We start from the raw sequence: 13,585 nt of genomic DNA, 5'->3' as shown, positions 1-13,585 counted from the left end.
CCTCAGTGTTCATCTTTATTGTCCAGAGTTCTGAAAAGCAAATTAAATAGTTATGGAAACATTTCACTGAGTGCATGACTCAGGGTAAAGTTATGACCTGAGTTTTCCACTCTCCTTTTGAAATACCACATTCTCTACAGGGCAAGAGCAACACACCCAAAAACAGAAGCGGACCATTTTTTTGCCTTGTTCTTACTGGCAGGCCTTAAAGTTCCCAATTTACAGACCAGGCCAGAGAAAACACATCATATGCAAGGGTTACACTAAACCCTCAGACAACTCTAACTGCTGGGTGTGGCTCCTTTTTGGTGATGGTGGAGAGGGAGTGCTTTTATATACTCTATTTTGTCTTAAGGAGGTAAATATACTGGTAGATATACGTATTTCTAAGGTGGTTTCTGTGAAAATACTACTTAAACCCAACTAAAAAGAATATTGGGAAAAACTTACATTCTAATTTAAAAAGGGGAAGCTTTTTTTCAATCCATCTATTGTAGAAAATCTTTTTACTCTAATACAGAAAGCTGAACAAAACCACTTCTTTTGTCAATTAAGAATTTTGCAGTGCTTCGTGGAGTTAGGAAGTTCAATCATGACTAAACAGTATTGAAGATTCAGAAATGCAGATTGCAGGCTGAATTTTCAAATTCAGCCAGGCTACACTACAGGAAAAAACAAACCAATGAATTCAATATTCATCTTATTTGACTCTTCCCTGAAATTGAGACCATCACCAAAATCGAGATGGCTATCTGAAGGTTTTAATTATCTATGTTCCAATTGGAGAAGGCTTTAATAGGAAATATTTGACTTGATTCCTTATCATTTCAAAGCATAAAGAGTTCATCTACTCCTTCGCTCATTTGACTACTGTATCAGTACACCTATTTCCTAATTTGTAATATACTTTAGCTGTGAAATATATCTAACATGTTCAAACAAAGTACATGCCAAAGAAAGCATATTTTTAAGAAATTTGCACAAGAGCATCAACTTCTCAATACAAATAGATATTACAAATTATACTTCCTATAAAGTAATAATCTGAGGTAAACAACCACCTACAAGGAAATTTAATGACATAGTAGTATGACAAAAGAATTACTTGGGTTTTGTTTTTTATTTTTTTTAACTGTTGCTCAATTCTCATTGAATCAAATAGGAATCTGTGAGTGAATTTTGGCAGGTTTTAAAAACCCCGTGGTTATTTTCTGCAACATCTTTCTATATTGGGGTAAGGATTTAATAATGTATATAACTGTTGAATTACTGTTATATACTTGAAACCAATATAGTAGATCAACTATACTTCAATTTAAAAAAAAACAAAAAGTCTAGTAGACACTAACTAGAACAACCCAAGTATTTTTCCTCCCAAGGAAAATTATATTTACAGCATGCAAAATCGCATTATTTAAAATTAGAAAATGAGGATTTAACAAATACTGAAAAATTCCTCATAAATACAGGGTGCATAATACTTTTATTTGATGGAGATAAAAGAATATTAAAATATGACTTGAGAACAAAAGCAAATAAAAATAAAAAGCCTATTCTAAACAAGTCCTACTTAGCAAAAACCAAGAAAATTATGCTAGTACACATCATCACATTCACCCTCTGTTGGTATTTTTCTTAATGTCATGATTACTCCAATGGAATAGTAACGGTGGCTAACAATGTGCTGTACTAGTGTAATGTTTCACTATGTACAGGTCCTCTTCAAGTGTTTCTTCCTTCACAGGTGTTAAAGCAGCAGTAGGGATTTTAGACTACAAGCTAGTTTGTCAGGCTGAAAAAAAGCATCAACTTGAATTTCATCTCTCTGCAACGCTGAATACTCGATGTGGATTAAAAATGCATAGGTTTCGTGCCTCCAAAAGCAAGCCAAAATGTGAAATTACGTTTTTGGTCCATTAGTTCTTTTCTCCTTTTCGGAAAACATTCTATCCAACTTGAAGGACTGGGGGTATTTATTAAAAGATCCTTCAGACAATGTTTTCTTTTTTTGCCTTTATATTTCGCAAGTGAAACTTCTGGCAATTTCAACAGCACACACATTCAAGAATAGAGCCTGGTAAAATGACAGATTAAGTCGTGTCCAGAAATTTATGGTGATTCCCTTTATTTGGTTTTTATTTAATACTTCTATTTTTTTCGTCTTCTGGAGCGCAAAAGAACATAGTGTACCAAAGTTACTAAAAGAACTTCCTAAAAACCAACTTGAGGCACATTCTTTTATCTACTTTATGGAGACAGTGTGGGTTGAAAATCAACTTCCCTCAAGGTCGTTAGGATAAAAATAAAGCTTCCAACTCTTAAGACACTTCGCAGACCTACAGCGCTTTTTAAAAGGCTTTGCAATAAAGCACCTCCGCTCTCGCTTCCTCGGCCTGTAAGCGCGCCCGGAGCCCAAGGCCCAAGGTTTCCTGCCCGCCGGACTGCTACCGCCCGGGCGGGGAGGGGCAGCAGCAGGGAGCGCTCGGCACTGCCCAGGGCGGGGGCCGCGGGGCCGAGCCCTCTGGACACTGCCCCCCGGACCACCGGCCCTCGGGGCCGCCCCCGGGGCGCGCGGAAGCGACAGATGGGCAGCGGCAGCCCGGGGAACCAGCAGCGGCCTTACCCCGCAGAGCCCGACCCCCGAAGGTGGCCGCTCCCAGCCAGGGGCACAGAAAGGCGCCGCCTGCGCCCGGCCCCGAATTCGCTGGCCGTTGGACACCGGCGAGGGGCGCGCGGTCCCAGCGACGGAGCCAGGAGGGGCAACGGCGCGAGCGGTTTCCTCGGCACTATAGCGGGTAAGGAGGCGGGGGTACACGGAGCCCGGAGGAAATTGGGCGCCTCACCTGCTCCTCCCAAGGCAGCCGCTACCGCTCGCTGAGGGGACAACATGGAGCCTCCGCCTTCAGCAGGAGCAGCAGGGGCTCAGAGAGGGAGGGCTGGGGCGGGAACGATCCAGGCCCTGGAGGCGGGAACGGGCGGGGCCTGGGATCTAGAAGAAACTGGGAAAAGGAGGGGCACGGGGGAGCCTCGAGGGAGCAAGCACAGAGCGAGCCGGCGAAGCCCGACGAGCTGCCAAAGACGCACCGAGCGCAGGGCGGGCCGGAGCGGGAAAGCGCACGCGGCCGAATCCCGCCACGACCGGACGCGTGTGCGCGTGCGCGGGAGCGCAACGTGCGCCGCTGGCTTCCTGGGGCTGCGCACTGATGACACCGGCCCGTTGGGAATTGTAGTCCCACGCTCTCTGAGTCCTCGCCAGCGGTCCCCATTCTGCGCACTCATCAGGAGCGGGGAGGAAGCGGAAGAGAATGACGGGCGTTGCTGCGGCTCTTCGACGACTGGACTACGACTCCCAGCAGGTCGTGCGGGGACAGGCGGTGCTTGGGCCACCCCGCGCGCCCCGCGGGGCTCCTAACCTTGAGACCAAGGTAGTTGCGGAAGCCTTGGGATGACTGGCTTCAAACTCCTACCAGCCGCGTTGGGGACGGCTTTGGTGTTTAACGCTGGCCGAGACCATAGGTAGGCAACCCTCTACCCTAAGGACCGAAGAGAGGCCTCAACCGTGGACGTCGTGAACGTCACTGGTTTTTAACGATTTTGACTTCATAAAAAGAAGAGGTCGTTGACTTCATTATACTGCCGTCATCGGCTGCACCCCATTCCCTTCCCTGGCCAAGCCGTCATCACTCTAAGGGCTAATGTAAGAACTTACAGTGAAACCCCTCCTGTCGGCTTTGTGTAGCCTAAACCATAGCCGTCTTTTAAACCTCAGGTTTACAGGAGCTTGTTTTGAAGTTGTTGCTTTTGCAAGCACACTTACTTAAACTAGGAAGATCAATACAAAACAGGGTTCTCCGAAATGCTTTTATTCACACTTTACATGTGATTGGGAAAATGTCAGTTGCCACAATTAAAATAGTTATTTTGGATTTATTGGGGATAGGGGTGGTTGTCTTGGGGGTAGGAGTTGGTGGATCCTATGTGAGGCTAAAGCATCCATAACACCACTGTCACCACCTCTTGGCATCACCGTTCCTCATTCGTACAACAGATCACTCCACTTTTTTCTGCCTTTGCCTCAAATGTTATAACCAACCCAGAACCTCGTTCCAGCTACCTCTAGGTCCTGCCAAGCCCTTGAGCTATTTTTTACTTACTAAATGATTAGGCCAGAGGTTAAGAGGTAAAGGTAATCCTACCTAAACAAGTCCTGTTTTGATTTCTTTTCCCCTGCCCCTTCTGATTTCTTCCCAAACTCTCAAGATTATTTGAATATCCTTCTCCAAGCTTTAGATTTAAGAGTATAGATTATTCAACCATTGTGGAAAGCAATATGGAGGTTCCTCAAAAAGCTCAGGATAGAAATACCATTTGACCCAGTAATTCCACTTCTAGGAATTTACCCTAAGAATACAGCAGCCCAGTTTGAAAAAGACAGATGCACCCCTATGTTTATAGCAGCACTATTTACAATAGCCAAGACATGGAAGCAACCTAGGTGTCCATCAGTAGATGAATGGATAAAGAAGATGTGGTCCATATACACAATGGAATATTGTTCAGCCATAAGAAGAAAACAAATCCTACCATTTGCAACAACATGGATGGAGCTAGAGGGTATTACGCTCAATGAAATAAGCCAGGTGGAGAAAGACAAGTACCAAATGATTTCACTCATATGTGGAGTATAAGAACAGAAAAAACTGAAGGAACAAAACAGCAGCAGAAGCACAGAACCCAAGAATGGACTAACAGTTACCAAAGGGAAAGGGACTGGGGAGGGTGGGTGGGAATGGAGGGATAAGGGTGGGGAAAAAGAAAGGGGGCATTATGATTAGCATGTATAATGTGGGGGGGCACGGGGAGGACTGTGCAACACAGAGAAGACAAGTAGTGATTCCACAGCATCTTACTATGCTGATGGACAGTGACTGTAATGGGGTGTGGGGTGGGGGACTTGGTGAAAGGGGGAGCCTAGTAAACATAATGTTCCTCATGTAACTGTAGATTAATGATACCAAAAAAAAAAAAAAAAAGTATAGATCTAGACCAACTCAGGCCAGCAAGAAACTCTTATGTGAACATCAGTGCAAGTGGTTACTGGGATTTCACACTGATGTGTGCAGAAGGTAGGACCTAAAGGAGGTGACACAAATCCTGGGCATTATGTGGCATGTTCAGAAAGAGAAGGGTCAAAGGCCAAAGTGACTTGTCACAATTGCAACACACAGTGTAAAAATTTAAACTGCATACACATCCCAGCGTTCTCTATTACCCCTCCCTGTCGCTCTAAGACTTCTTACCGTCTGACTTAAGTTTTACTTTTGTTTTTGTCTCTTCCCACTAAAATGTAAGTTCCAAAGACAGGAATTTTTTTCATTTTTTTTTTCAGTGCTGTATCCCCAGTGCCTCAAACAGTGCCAGGCAGATAGTTGAAACTCAAATATTTATTGAATAGAAGAATAAAGAAGATTTATGTTAAACCTAAAACCACTCACTCACTTTAATGCTCCTTTAATGCTAACTTGCTTTTGAACATAATACCCTATTCTAAGACCTCCCAATAGAGATCTACTGAAATCCTCCCTGTCAGGAAGTGACCAGCAAATACTGACATGACAGCTATCTCAATATAACATCATCAAGGTCAATGTTAGTACATCAGCCTTCCCATACCTTGTAGGAGTTTTGTCATTTTGGAACAACATAGTACAAATTGCAGGTAAACTTTAGTTAGTCACAGCTTAGAAACAACCCATGTAAACAAGAAACATTTTTTTGTTGTTTCTCAGATACCCAGGGTCATCAAAATAGCAGACATTCAAAATGCTAAATATTGATGATATACCGATTGTAGTCAGCCATCAGCCATCTCACTCGAAATTGAGTCACATGGTATGAACAGAGGCTGAAGTTTCCATGTGGTTTTCCAGAAGTAGGTTACATGTAGACATGTTTGAATAGTTAAGGCCATTGGCTTTGGGGTCAAACTGACCTGGCTTTGAATTCTGGCTCTGATGCTTACTAGCTATGCAAACTTGAGTGACTTACTTAACCTCTTTGAACTCATTTTATCATCATCTGCCAAATGATTTGAACACTTAGATCACAGAGTTGTTGTGGGTTCAATGAGATGTGTTTGGCAATTATGACCAATGCATAGTTAGTGCTCAAAAATGGTAATCATCATACTCATTCTGGAAAAACAAAACAAAGTTACAAATACTCAAAATGCTCAAGTATTTTATGAAACACAAAAATAGCAAAATTGTTTTCCGCAGTGACATCCACTGTGACTCAGGTTCCAAAGCTTTCCAAAAATAGGGCATTTGTTATGTGCCTGGCACAGTGCTAGGAAGTAATGCTGCAACAACACATAAGACATATTCCTGTCCTTCAGAGACTCACAGTCTTATGGGGTAAACAGCCAAGTAAATAATTATCACTCCCAGTGACTGTGCCAGAATGTAGTTCAGCTTCTTTCCTACCACCTGTTTTCAGACTGGACTACTGGCATCCCTGGGCATCATTTAAATACCTATACCTTACTTTGCTTGTGTATAAAATGAGGTAATGCCTTGGTGTCCTAGTTTATAAAAAGAAAATAGTCAACCCCAACTCACTGGGTGTTAAAAAGCTGAATATCAAGCCCTCAACATAGTAACAGTAAAAGTTGAAGACCTGTCCACTGCTTCATTATTTTAGCCAGCAGTGCAGCTGTCTTAACATTTCAAAGACACTAGAAAAGATCACTAGAATTTACTGTTAAGAAAGCATCATACCTAACTGTGTATATCATGCTCTCAATTGTGTTAAAAAGGTGGATGAGACTGTAGATTTGCTACAATCACCTTTGCATTTCCCACAAAAAAGCTCCTAACAGTAGTTACCTGTGTGTAGGGGAGAAGACTGGTAGGTGGAGAGAGGTGAGTGATAGAATAAAATTTTAAAGTATATATACATACATACTTATATATACATACATAAATATGTATGATGTGTGAATATATTCAAAAATTTTTAATTAAAATATTTAATTTTTTCTAAAAGCCAAGAAAAAATGGGGTAATGAGATGGCCTAGAAGCTAAGGTAGGAAATTAGCTGTGTAAATACCAGTCCTGTAAGGACAGGGCCACAGAAGAGGCCCAGCTCAGTGCCTCGGCAGTAGAAACTGCTCAGCAGAACTAAGAAAGGGCTGTTCTCTAGTGAGCACTTTAGAAATCCCATCTGAGCCCTTCCCTTCCTGAAAACTTTGACTGAATCCCCATTAGCCTTCAGAGGACGCCTCAGCTCTTTAGTGTGATGTTACTGATTCCCCACACTCTAGCCCAAAACATATTTTCCTCATTTTATCTCTCTCTTGTCCCAGTTCAAACCCTTGGGTTCTAGCCCCAATCTGCGCTAACCACACCCAAAACACCTTCCACACAGCCACTCTTCTCAGGCTCCAGCACCTGCTGATGGTTGTATTGCACTAAGGCAGTTTGTGGAGGGGGAGGGGCAACAGGGGATCAAATCTAAGCCTTATTCTGCTACACAGGCCGAACACTGAAGTGCACCTTGGACTGGGCTGGAAGGAAGAGGTCCTTTTTTGTGATTGGTCTGCTGAGAAGGAGGTCTTACTGTGTCCTTGAGCAAAAGTAGCCCCTGCATTTGCTTCATACCCTTCTCCCTTGCCTTTAATGACTTCCTTAACACTTCAAACTCATATCTGACTGTGCTTCTTTATAAAACTTCCCCAAGCCTCTACAACTCTGTAGTGATTCAATTCCCTCTTAAATTCATACAATTCCCTTGCCTTCTAATCATAGCATTATAGTTTTGTGTTGTTTTGATTACTATTTAATTGTGTTTTTTAACTTTATGTGAGCATGTTCTGAGCCCCAGCTAGCTTGTAAGCTCATTAAAGACAGGACAAACATATCTTTGGGGTTTTTTTCAGATTTCCCAGGATAGTGTCATACACACAGCAGATGATCAGTAAACATTTGTGGAACAAATCATATATACAAATAACACCCCAAGCAAGAGTCAGTCTCAGGGGAGTTTGCTGTACGGCAAGAGTTTTACTGTACCAAAAGCAGGAAGAAAAGGCAGCTTCAGGTATTGGACCTGGCATAAAGGCCTCATATAAAAAATCTGAAGGGTCCAAAGACACCACCAAGACCACATCAGTGTCTTGGTTTTTAGCTTATTTTCTCTATTTCTAGATATCATGGAAACAGGCTTCCTTTCTAGTCAGGGTCTCCAGATCCTAGCAATCACTATCAGGTTTAGGGACCATCATCATTTCCTATCCAGCAACTAAAATCATACATTTTTTTAATGTATGCACTTATCAGAATGGGTAAATGACTGGCTTGTATTTCCCTTTGTCATCTAATGGAGATTGCTGCATTATCAACTGATGCTGGAAGTGCCAGAGGAAGATGTTTGCCATGAAGTTATTTTGGGAAATATTCTTGTGTGCTTTTTTTTTCAGAGCGTTGCAATGGCCAGTGTTTTTCCTGTCTGGGCTTTACCTGACCTTAAAAACGGTCAAGGGCAGATGTAGTTCACTGCTTGTTCTAGAAGATTTCCACTGATCAGATCACTTTTCCTCTCCGTGGCCTCCTGGCTGACTACCACCCCCTTCATGAGACTGCATCTTTACAGGACCTGCTGATCCTGCCATTGCCCTTCAGGTCATCGATTGCTGCTTTAGCAATAACAAGGCCTTCAGCCTTGGTTTTTATTATTTACAGACTACATTCCGCTTTTTAAAAGAACTATGCACATTTCAAGTATTTTGACCAGATGTAGGGAGAAGGCTTTTAATTTTGGAAACCAACTGAGGATATGCCAGAAAATGAACAAACTCCAGTATAAACTAGATATCTGCTTTCAAATACATTTTCTGCTAAGGACCCCTTTTAGGCTCTGAGTAAAATTCAAGTATTTGTATTTTATGCCATATTCTTATTTTTTAATATCTCATTTACCATCACCCATAAATAACCACAGCCAGGATGTTATCTTCTGGCCCTTCACTTTAGCTCAGCATTTTTTTCCTTCAAAAATATCTCTTCTCTACCTGATAGCCTATTCGGAGGGAAAGACAACCTTAAGACCCAAGCTTGACCCCTCTTTGGGAACAGAAACGAGATAAGAATCTGAAGCAGGTTCTGCGGCTGCATTGTAATGTGATTAGAATGAGTATTAGTTTTTCATTCTGTACAGCATCTTCACCTACCAAATAGGAGACTGAGCCATCTCTGCCTCATGGTGAATCAGATGTTACGACACATCCAGAAAAATTAATAAAGCATCTTGCAGAGTGGGTCTACTCAGTATTGTGGTTTTCACTTTTCATTTGTCACAGGCAGGAACATATCAAACAGAAGGCAGAAGCTCTGGAATTCATGGGAAAAATACTCTCCAGCTAATGCAAGCAAAAAGAGACTTCCGTTGTTAAAACACATAATCTGCCGACCCCAAACGTTCACATAAAGAGTTACGAAGAAACACTAACCGTAAGCTCCGCGACCCCTCTTCGGCCGCCGTGGCGGGCGGAGCTTTGCCCTGGCCACGCCCCCTAGCCTAGTCCCCTGAGGGGCGCGGCTCACCCCGGCCCCTGGCGCGGGCGCTGCGTGGAGTCAGCTTTGCCCCTCCTTCCCTGCAGGAGCACTGAGGGATAGTTTTTGCGCCTGCGTCCTGCGTTGCCAGGCGCCTCAACGCGGCCACCGCCCGCCTCCGCTGCCCGCCCGAAGGCCCGTTGTGCGCCTGCGCGTTCGCGCTCCCGCCCTCTCGCTGCGCTCGACCGAGTCAGTCTGTCCTAGTCTGTCCTCGGAGCAAGAGGAGGGAAGGGGCTTCGTAGAGCCGGCTGCCGGGTTATCTTCTCTCCCCTCCCTCTCTCCCGCCCCACATCTCTCGTCACCCCTCTCCCGCCCTTGCTCGCGCTGCCATGGAGCCGTCGGCGGCCACTCAATCTCCGTCCGTCTCCTCGTCGTCCTCCGGGGCCGAGCCCTCCGCTCCCGGCGGCGGGAGCCCGGGAGCCTGCTCCGCCCTGGGGGCGAAAAGCTGCGGCTCCTCCTGCGCTGGTGAGGCGCGCCGGGGGACCCCGTCCTCGGGCGGGGCGGGGGACTAGCGCTCGGGGGAAGGCAGCCCCCGGGAGCAGCGGCCGGAAAATGAAAATGGGCTAAGGGGGAAGGGAGCGTCGGGTCGTGCCGGCGGGGAGGAAATAACGGGGCGCGGGGAAAACAGGTTGGGGGCGGGGAGGCGCTGTAGAGAGCGGGCGGGTGGGGAAGAGCCGCAGTTCGGGAGAGCGGTCCCCCGAACCCCGGGGGGTTTGGTGGAGGATCAGAGACTGAGAGGATTGGGGCCGGCTGGTTGTAGGAGGCACGATTAGGTACGACTTTGAGGGGATGGTGGTGAAAGGGTGGCATTGCAGGTGAAAGGTTTGCCGACAGGTGTTGACGTACCGTCATGGTAGTCTTCCAAAGATATGTATGTATTTGTGTGGGAGGGGTTGCCCATAGGGAGGATGGGGAAATTTAATGGAAATGTTGTAGCCGTTTTCTGTGTTGTCTTCATTTGCCTTTAATTTTTTGTGGCTAGACTTTCTAAATGCCCGATTTTTCTGAGGCTCCGAGGTGGGAGGCAGGATGAGAAGAGGTCAGGGATTTGGGAGGGAGCTGTTGATGGTCCAAGATGGATCCGTGGCTGCATCTGCAGCACAGCCTGCTCTTCCCCGGCGCGGCGTAGGGGTGGAGACATGCAATCCGTGGCTTATAGTCTGGATAATACAGTCATGCCAAGCCATGAACATATTTTTATTTTCATGCTTTCTGTGAGCTATTATCGCAGTATAACAAAAGGGGGTGTTTACCTCAGAAAGGGGGGAGGGGGAGAAAATTCAGACAAAGCAGGGACTGGTTGATCCCCCTTCTCCCATTTCTGAAAGACTTGGGAGGGGGAAGCTGCAGGCCGCTTTTAGTTTCCATTGTATACACGTCTGCCTGCTGGTGGGAGCTGGCTGGCAGGCTCCCCTCGTGTCGAGGATCTGCAGTGCAGATGCCTTCTTGAGGAAAAAATGCACCATGAGCAGGTGGTGGTTCTTAAAGGAACTGTCTTTGAAGGAATAAAAAGCTTTGTATCAAAAAGGAAAGGCAAAAAAGCCTGGGAGACAGAATTTTGCACTCTGGTTACTCTAAAGGAATTTGATGGGTTTTAAAATGCTTTATTTACTCTGCTTTGCTAGAATCTTGGGATGATTATTCTAAAGAACATACATTTTTTGGCCTTAGCTTTAAATTAAATATATTCTCTATGTGTTTTTCAAACAGTGGATTTCCACATGAAAGGTTTGGTACTCTGCTGGATTTATCAATGTGGTTATGATCATTTTAGTAGAAACATTATCAGAGGAAGCCTCTGCAAGGTCAAGTTTAGCTGTCCAGATAAAGAAACCAGGCACAAATTTAGAAGTCTTTCTCCCTTTAAACCACCAGCGTTTCTCTTCTAAATTTTTGTGTTCTTGGCAAAAGTCCAGATGAACAGCAGTCTCCCAATAACTCAATAACTTGGTATTTTGGCTTTAATCACTTGTCATTGCCCAGTTGTTGGCCCTTTTGTGCATACCTTCTTGTTTTTAACGATTTTAAGTTTTTGATTCACTTGAAAAATAAACTAGGTAGATTCTCTATCTTAAACTCTTATCCATTGCAGATATGTATTAATGTTGTCTAGAAAGCATTAGTACAATTTTGGTAGGCCCAGGGGCAAGATTCTCATTTGTCAGATCAGGACTTGAAAAAATTTAGTTTAAGGTGCTTTAGTGTAGTCATCATTTCATTGCACAGGCTCTTCCTCATTACAAAATTACATCTCTCAGAGGAAATGTCTCCAACTTCCGTGCTATGAAAAATAAATGAAGTTTTTTATTCAAGTGTATCATTACAAAATTAACTCATTTAAAATTATACTGAAAAACCTATGTTGCTTTAAAAATCTACAAGTGTTGATACTGACCTACAGCTTCACATTCTTTCACCAAGTTCCTCTTGGTTTTAGAGAATTTCAAAGAATAAAAGAAGAGTAAGGGATTGGGTCCTGCAGGAAACAATTTTGTCTGGACTGACCCATCCAGTAACAAATTTCAGAAATATTTGTTCCTGCCTAAAAGCAGAGAAAATATGGATGGCACTCTCTGATTCAGTGCCTCAGGTACTGATACACCCAGCAGTATAATGTGCTCTGGTCAGGGGCCAGAATTGGCTACCCAGATTTCTGCCTTTGAAGGAAACCAAAAACTTCAAAGGCAATAATTTGAGGTTGAGGTAAAAGAGACTTAAATGTTTGGTGTTCTTTTCAGGATGAGGGTTGCCTTTATTCGAATCAAGTATAGGTACATGTCTATTGTGTGAACATTAAAAGTGTTTTAATAGTTTACTGGTTACAGCTTTTGAAATTCTATAACCTGTTAGAGACAGGTCTTTATTATTTCTGTGAAAATCATGCTGCCAAAATAAAGCTGTATTCCCTCTATCTGGTTATGGAATTACTCAAAGCAACAACAGTTTGGAAAATTAAATAAAAGGTTTTGCTTTAAATATTTGTTCCTTACTCATGAAACTTACTTCTTTTTAGTGTATTCTTTATGGCATCATTTTCACACTTTGTTCTAACATGTCAGTCAAATGTATGCAATTTGTATTTTCATTCTTAACTCTTAAATAAAAAGGAATTTGACCAGCTCTTCAACACTGACATTACCTGTATTGTATTCATGTCATATTATCAGTGGCAGTATAGCATGTTGATAAACACACAGACTTGAGCCCTCAAAGACATTTAGATTTCAATTCTCTTTTATTAATTATGTGAGGTGCAAATCCAGAGCCTCAGCAATGTGAACAAATTTGCTTTGTGCCCTTAAATCCTAACTTATATTGAAAAACAATCCCTACTATTTGATACATCGGTTTGCCTGTTACAAACTATGTGCACATAAATACAAATAGCAACTGAATTACAAGTGAGAAATCCAGTAATCTTCCTCATAATAAAGGAAGATCTTTAAACCTTTTTCTTCTTTCTAAAAGTCAAGTTGTTTCAGCTTCTGACCCCTTCCTTACATTAATGTCTTCAAGCTGTCAGCCTTTCACTCAGTTGGTCTGTTAAGATGTTTCTAGATGGCTTGGCATGACATCAGTTTGCTTAAATATTTTCTGCAGCATTCTGACCATAATAGATGTAATTATGATGTATTAAACTCTTATCAGTGGGAGCAAGAGCACAGGAGAAAGCAAGAATGGTAATGTCAGTATGGTTTGCAATCACCTGTTGACTTGGATGGTTTTTATTCTCCAGGAATAAAAGGTTTCTTTTAATGCTGCTTCTTAGAGTCAAATTCACAAATAATTTAACCACTCCGATAAAAAAAAAAACCAGTCTACATGTATTTAATAGGCGTACTTCAACCCTAAATTGAAATCTCTAGGGGATTATTTATGAAGTTGCTGGTAAGAGCATCAATGTTTTTATTATTTTAGAGATGGCTTGAAAACAAAACAAAACTAATATTATTGTTTTTATTATACTCTGTGA

The 13,585-nt window shown here is 43.1% G+C and overlaps 2 protein-coding genes across 5 annotated transcripts in view; one reads left to right on the top strand and one right to left on the bottom strand.

Annotated features, from left to right (window-relative positions):
• The window catches only part of ATL3 (atlastin GTPase 3), a 36,544-nt gene extending 33,209 nt beyond the window's left edge, over positions 1 to 3,335 (bottom strand). Inside the window, exon 1 of one of the 2 annotated variants that reach the window (XM_017655100.3) lies at positions 2,844 to 3,335. In XM_017655100.3, the coding sequence (XP_017510589.2) occupies positions 2,844 to 2,889 (46 nt within the window). In that variant the 5' untranslated portion in view covers positions 2,890 to 3,335. Of the gene's footprint in view, positions 1 to 2,623; positions 2,752 to 2,843 lie in introns of those variants that run through there. The other variant, XM_073217623.1, reaches the window with a different exon arrangement.
• Positions 3,336 to 9,742: 6,407 nt separating this feature from the next.
• RTN3 (reticulon 3) overlaps positions 9,743 to 13,585 on the top strand; it is a 49,825-nt gene continuing 45,982 nt past the window's right edge. Inside the window, exon 1 of one of the 3 annotated variants that reach the window (XM_017655096.3) lies at positions 9,743 to 10,077. In XM_017655096.3, the coding sequence (XP_017510585.2) occupies positions 9,942 to 10,077 (136 nt within the window). In that variant the 5' untranslated portion in view covers positions 9,743 to 9,941. The remainder of the gene's footprint in view (positions 10,078 to 13,585) is intronic. The other 2 variants (XM_073217622.1, XM_017655098.3) reach the window with 2 other exon arrangements.

Source organism: Manis javanica, chromosome 11 (assembly GCF_040802235.1).
Source record: "Manis javanica isolate MJ-LG chromosome 11, MJ_LKY, whole genome shotgun sequence".
Taxonomy (NCBI): domain Eukaryota; kingdom Metazoa; phylum Chordata; class Mammalia; order Pholidota; family Manidae; genus Manis; species Manis javanica.
The sequence above is the reverse complement of the archived record's forward strand: the minus strand, read 5'-3'. Positions and strand labels throughout refer to the sequence as shown.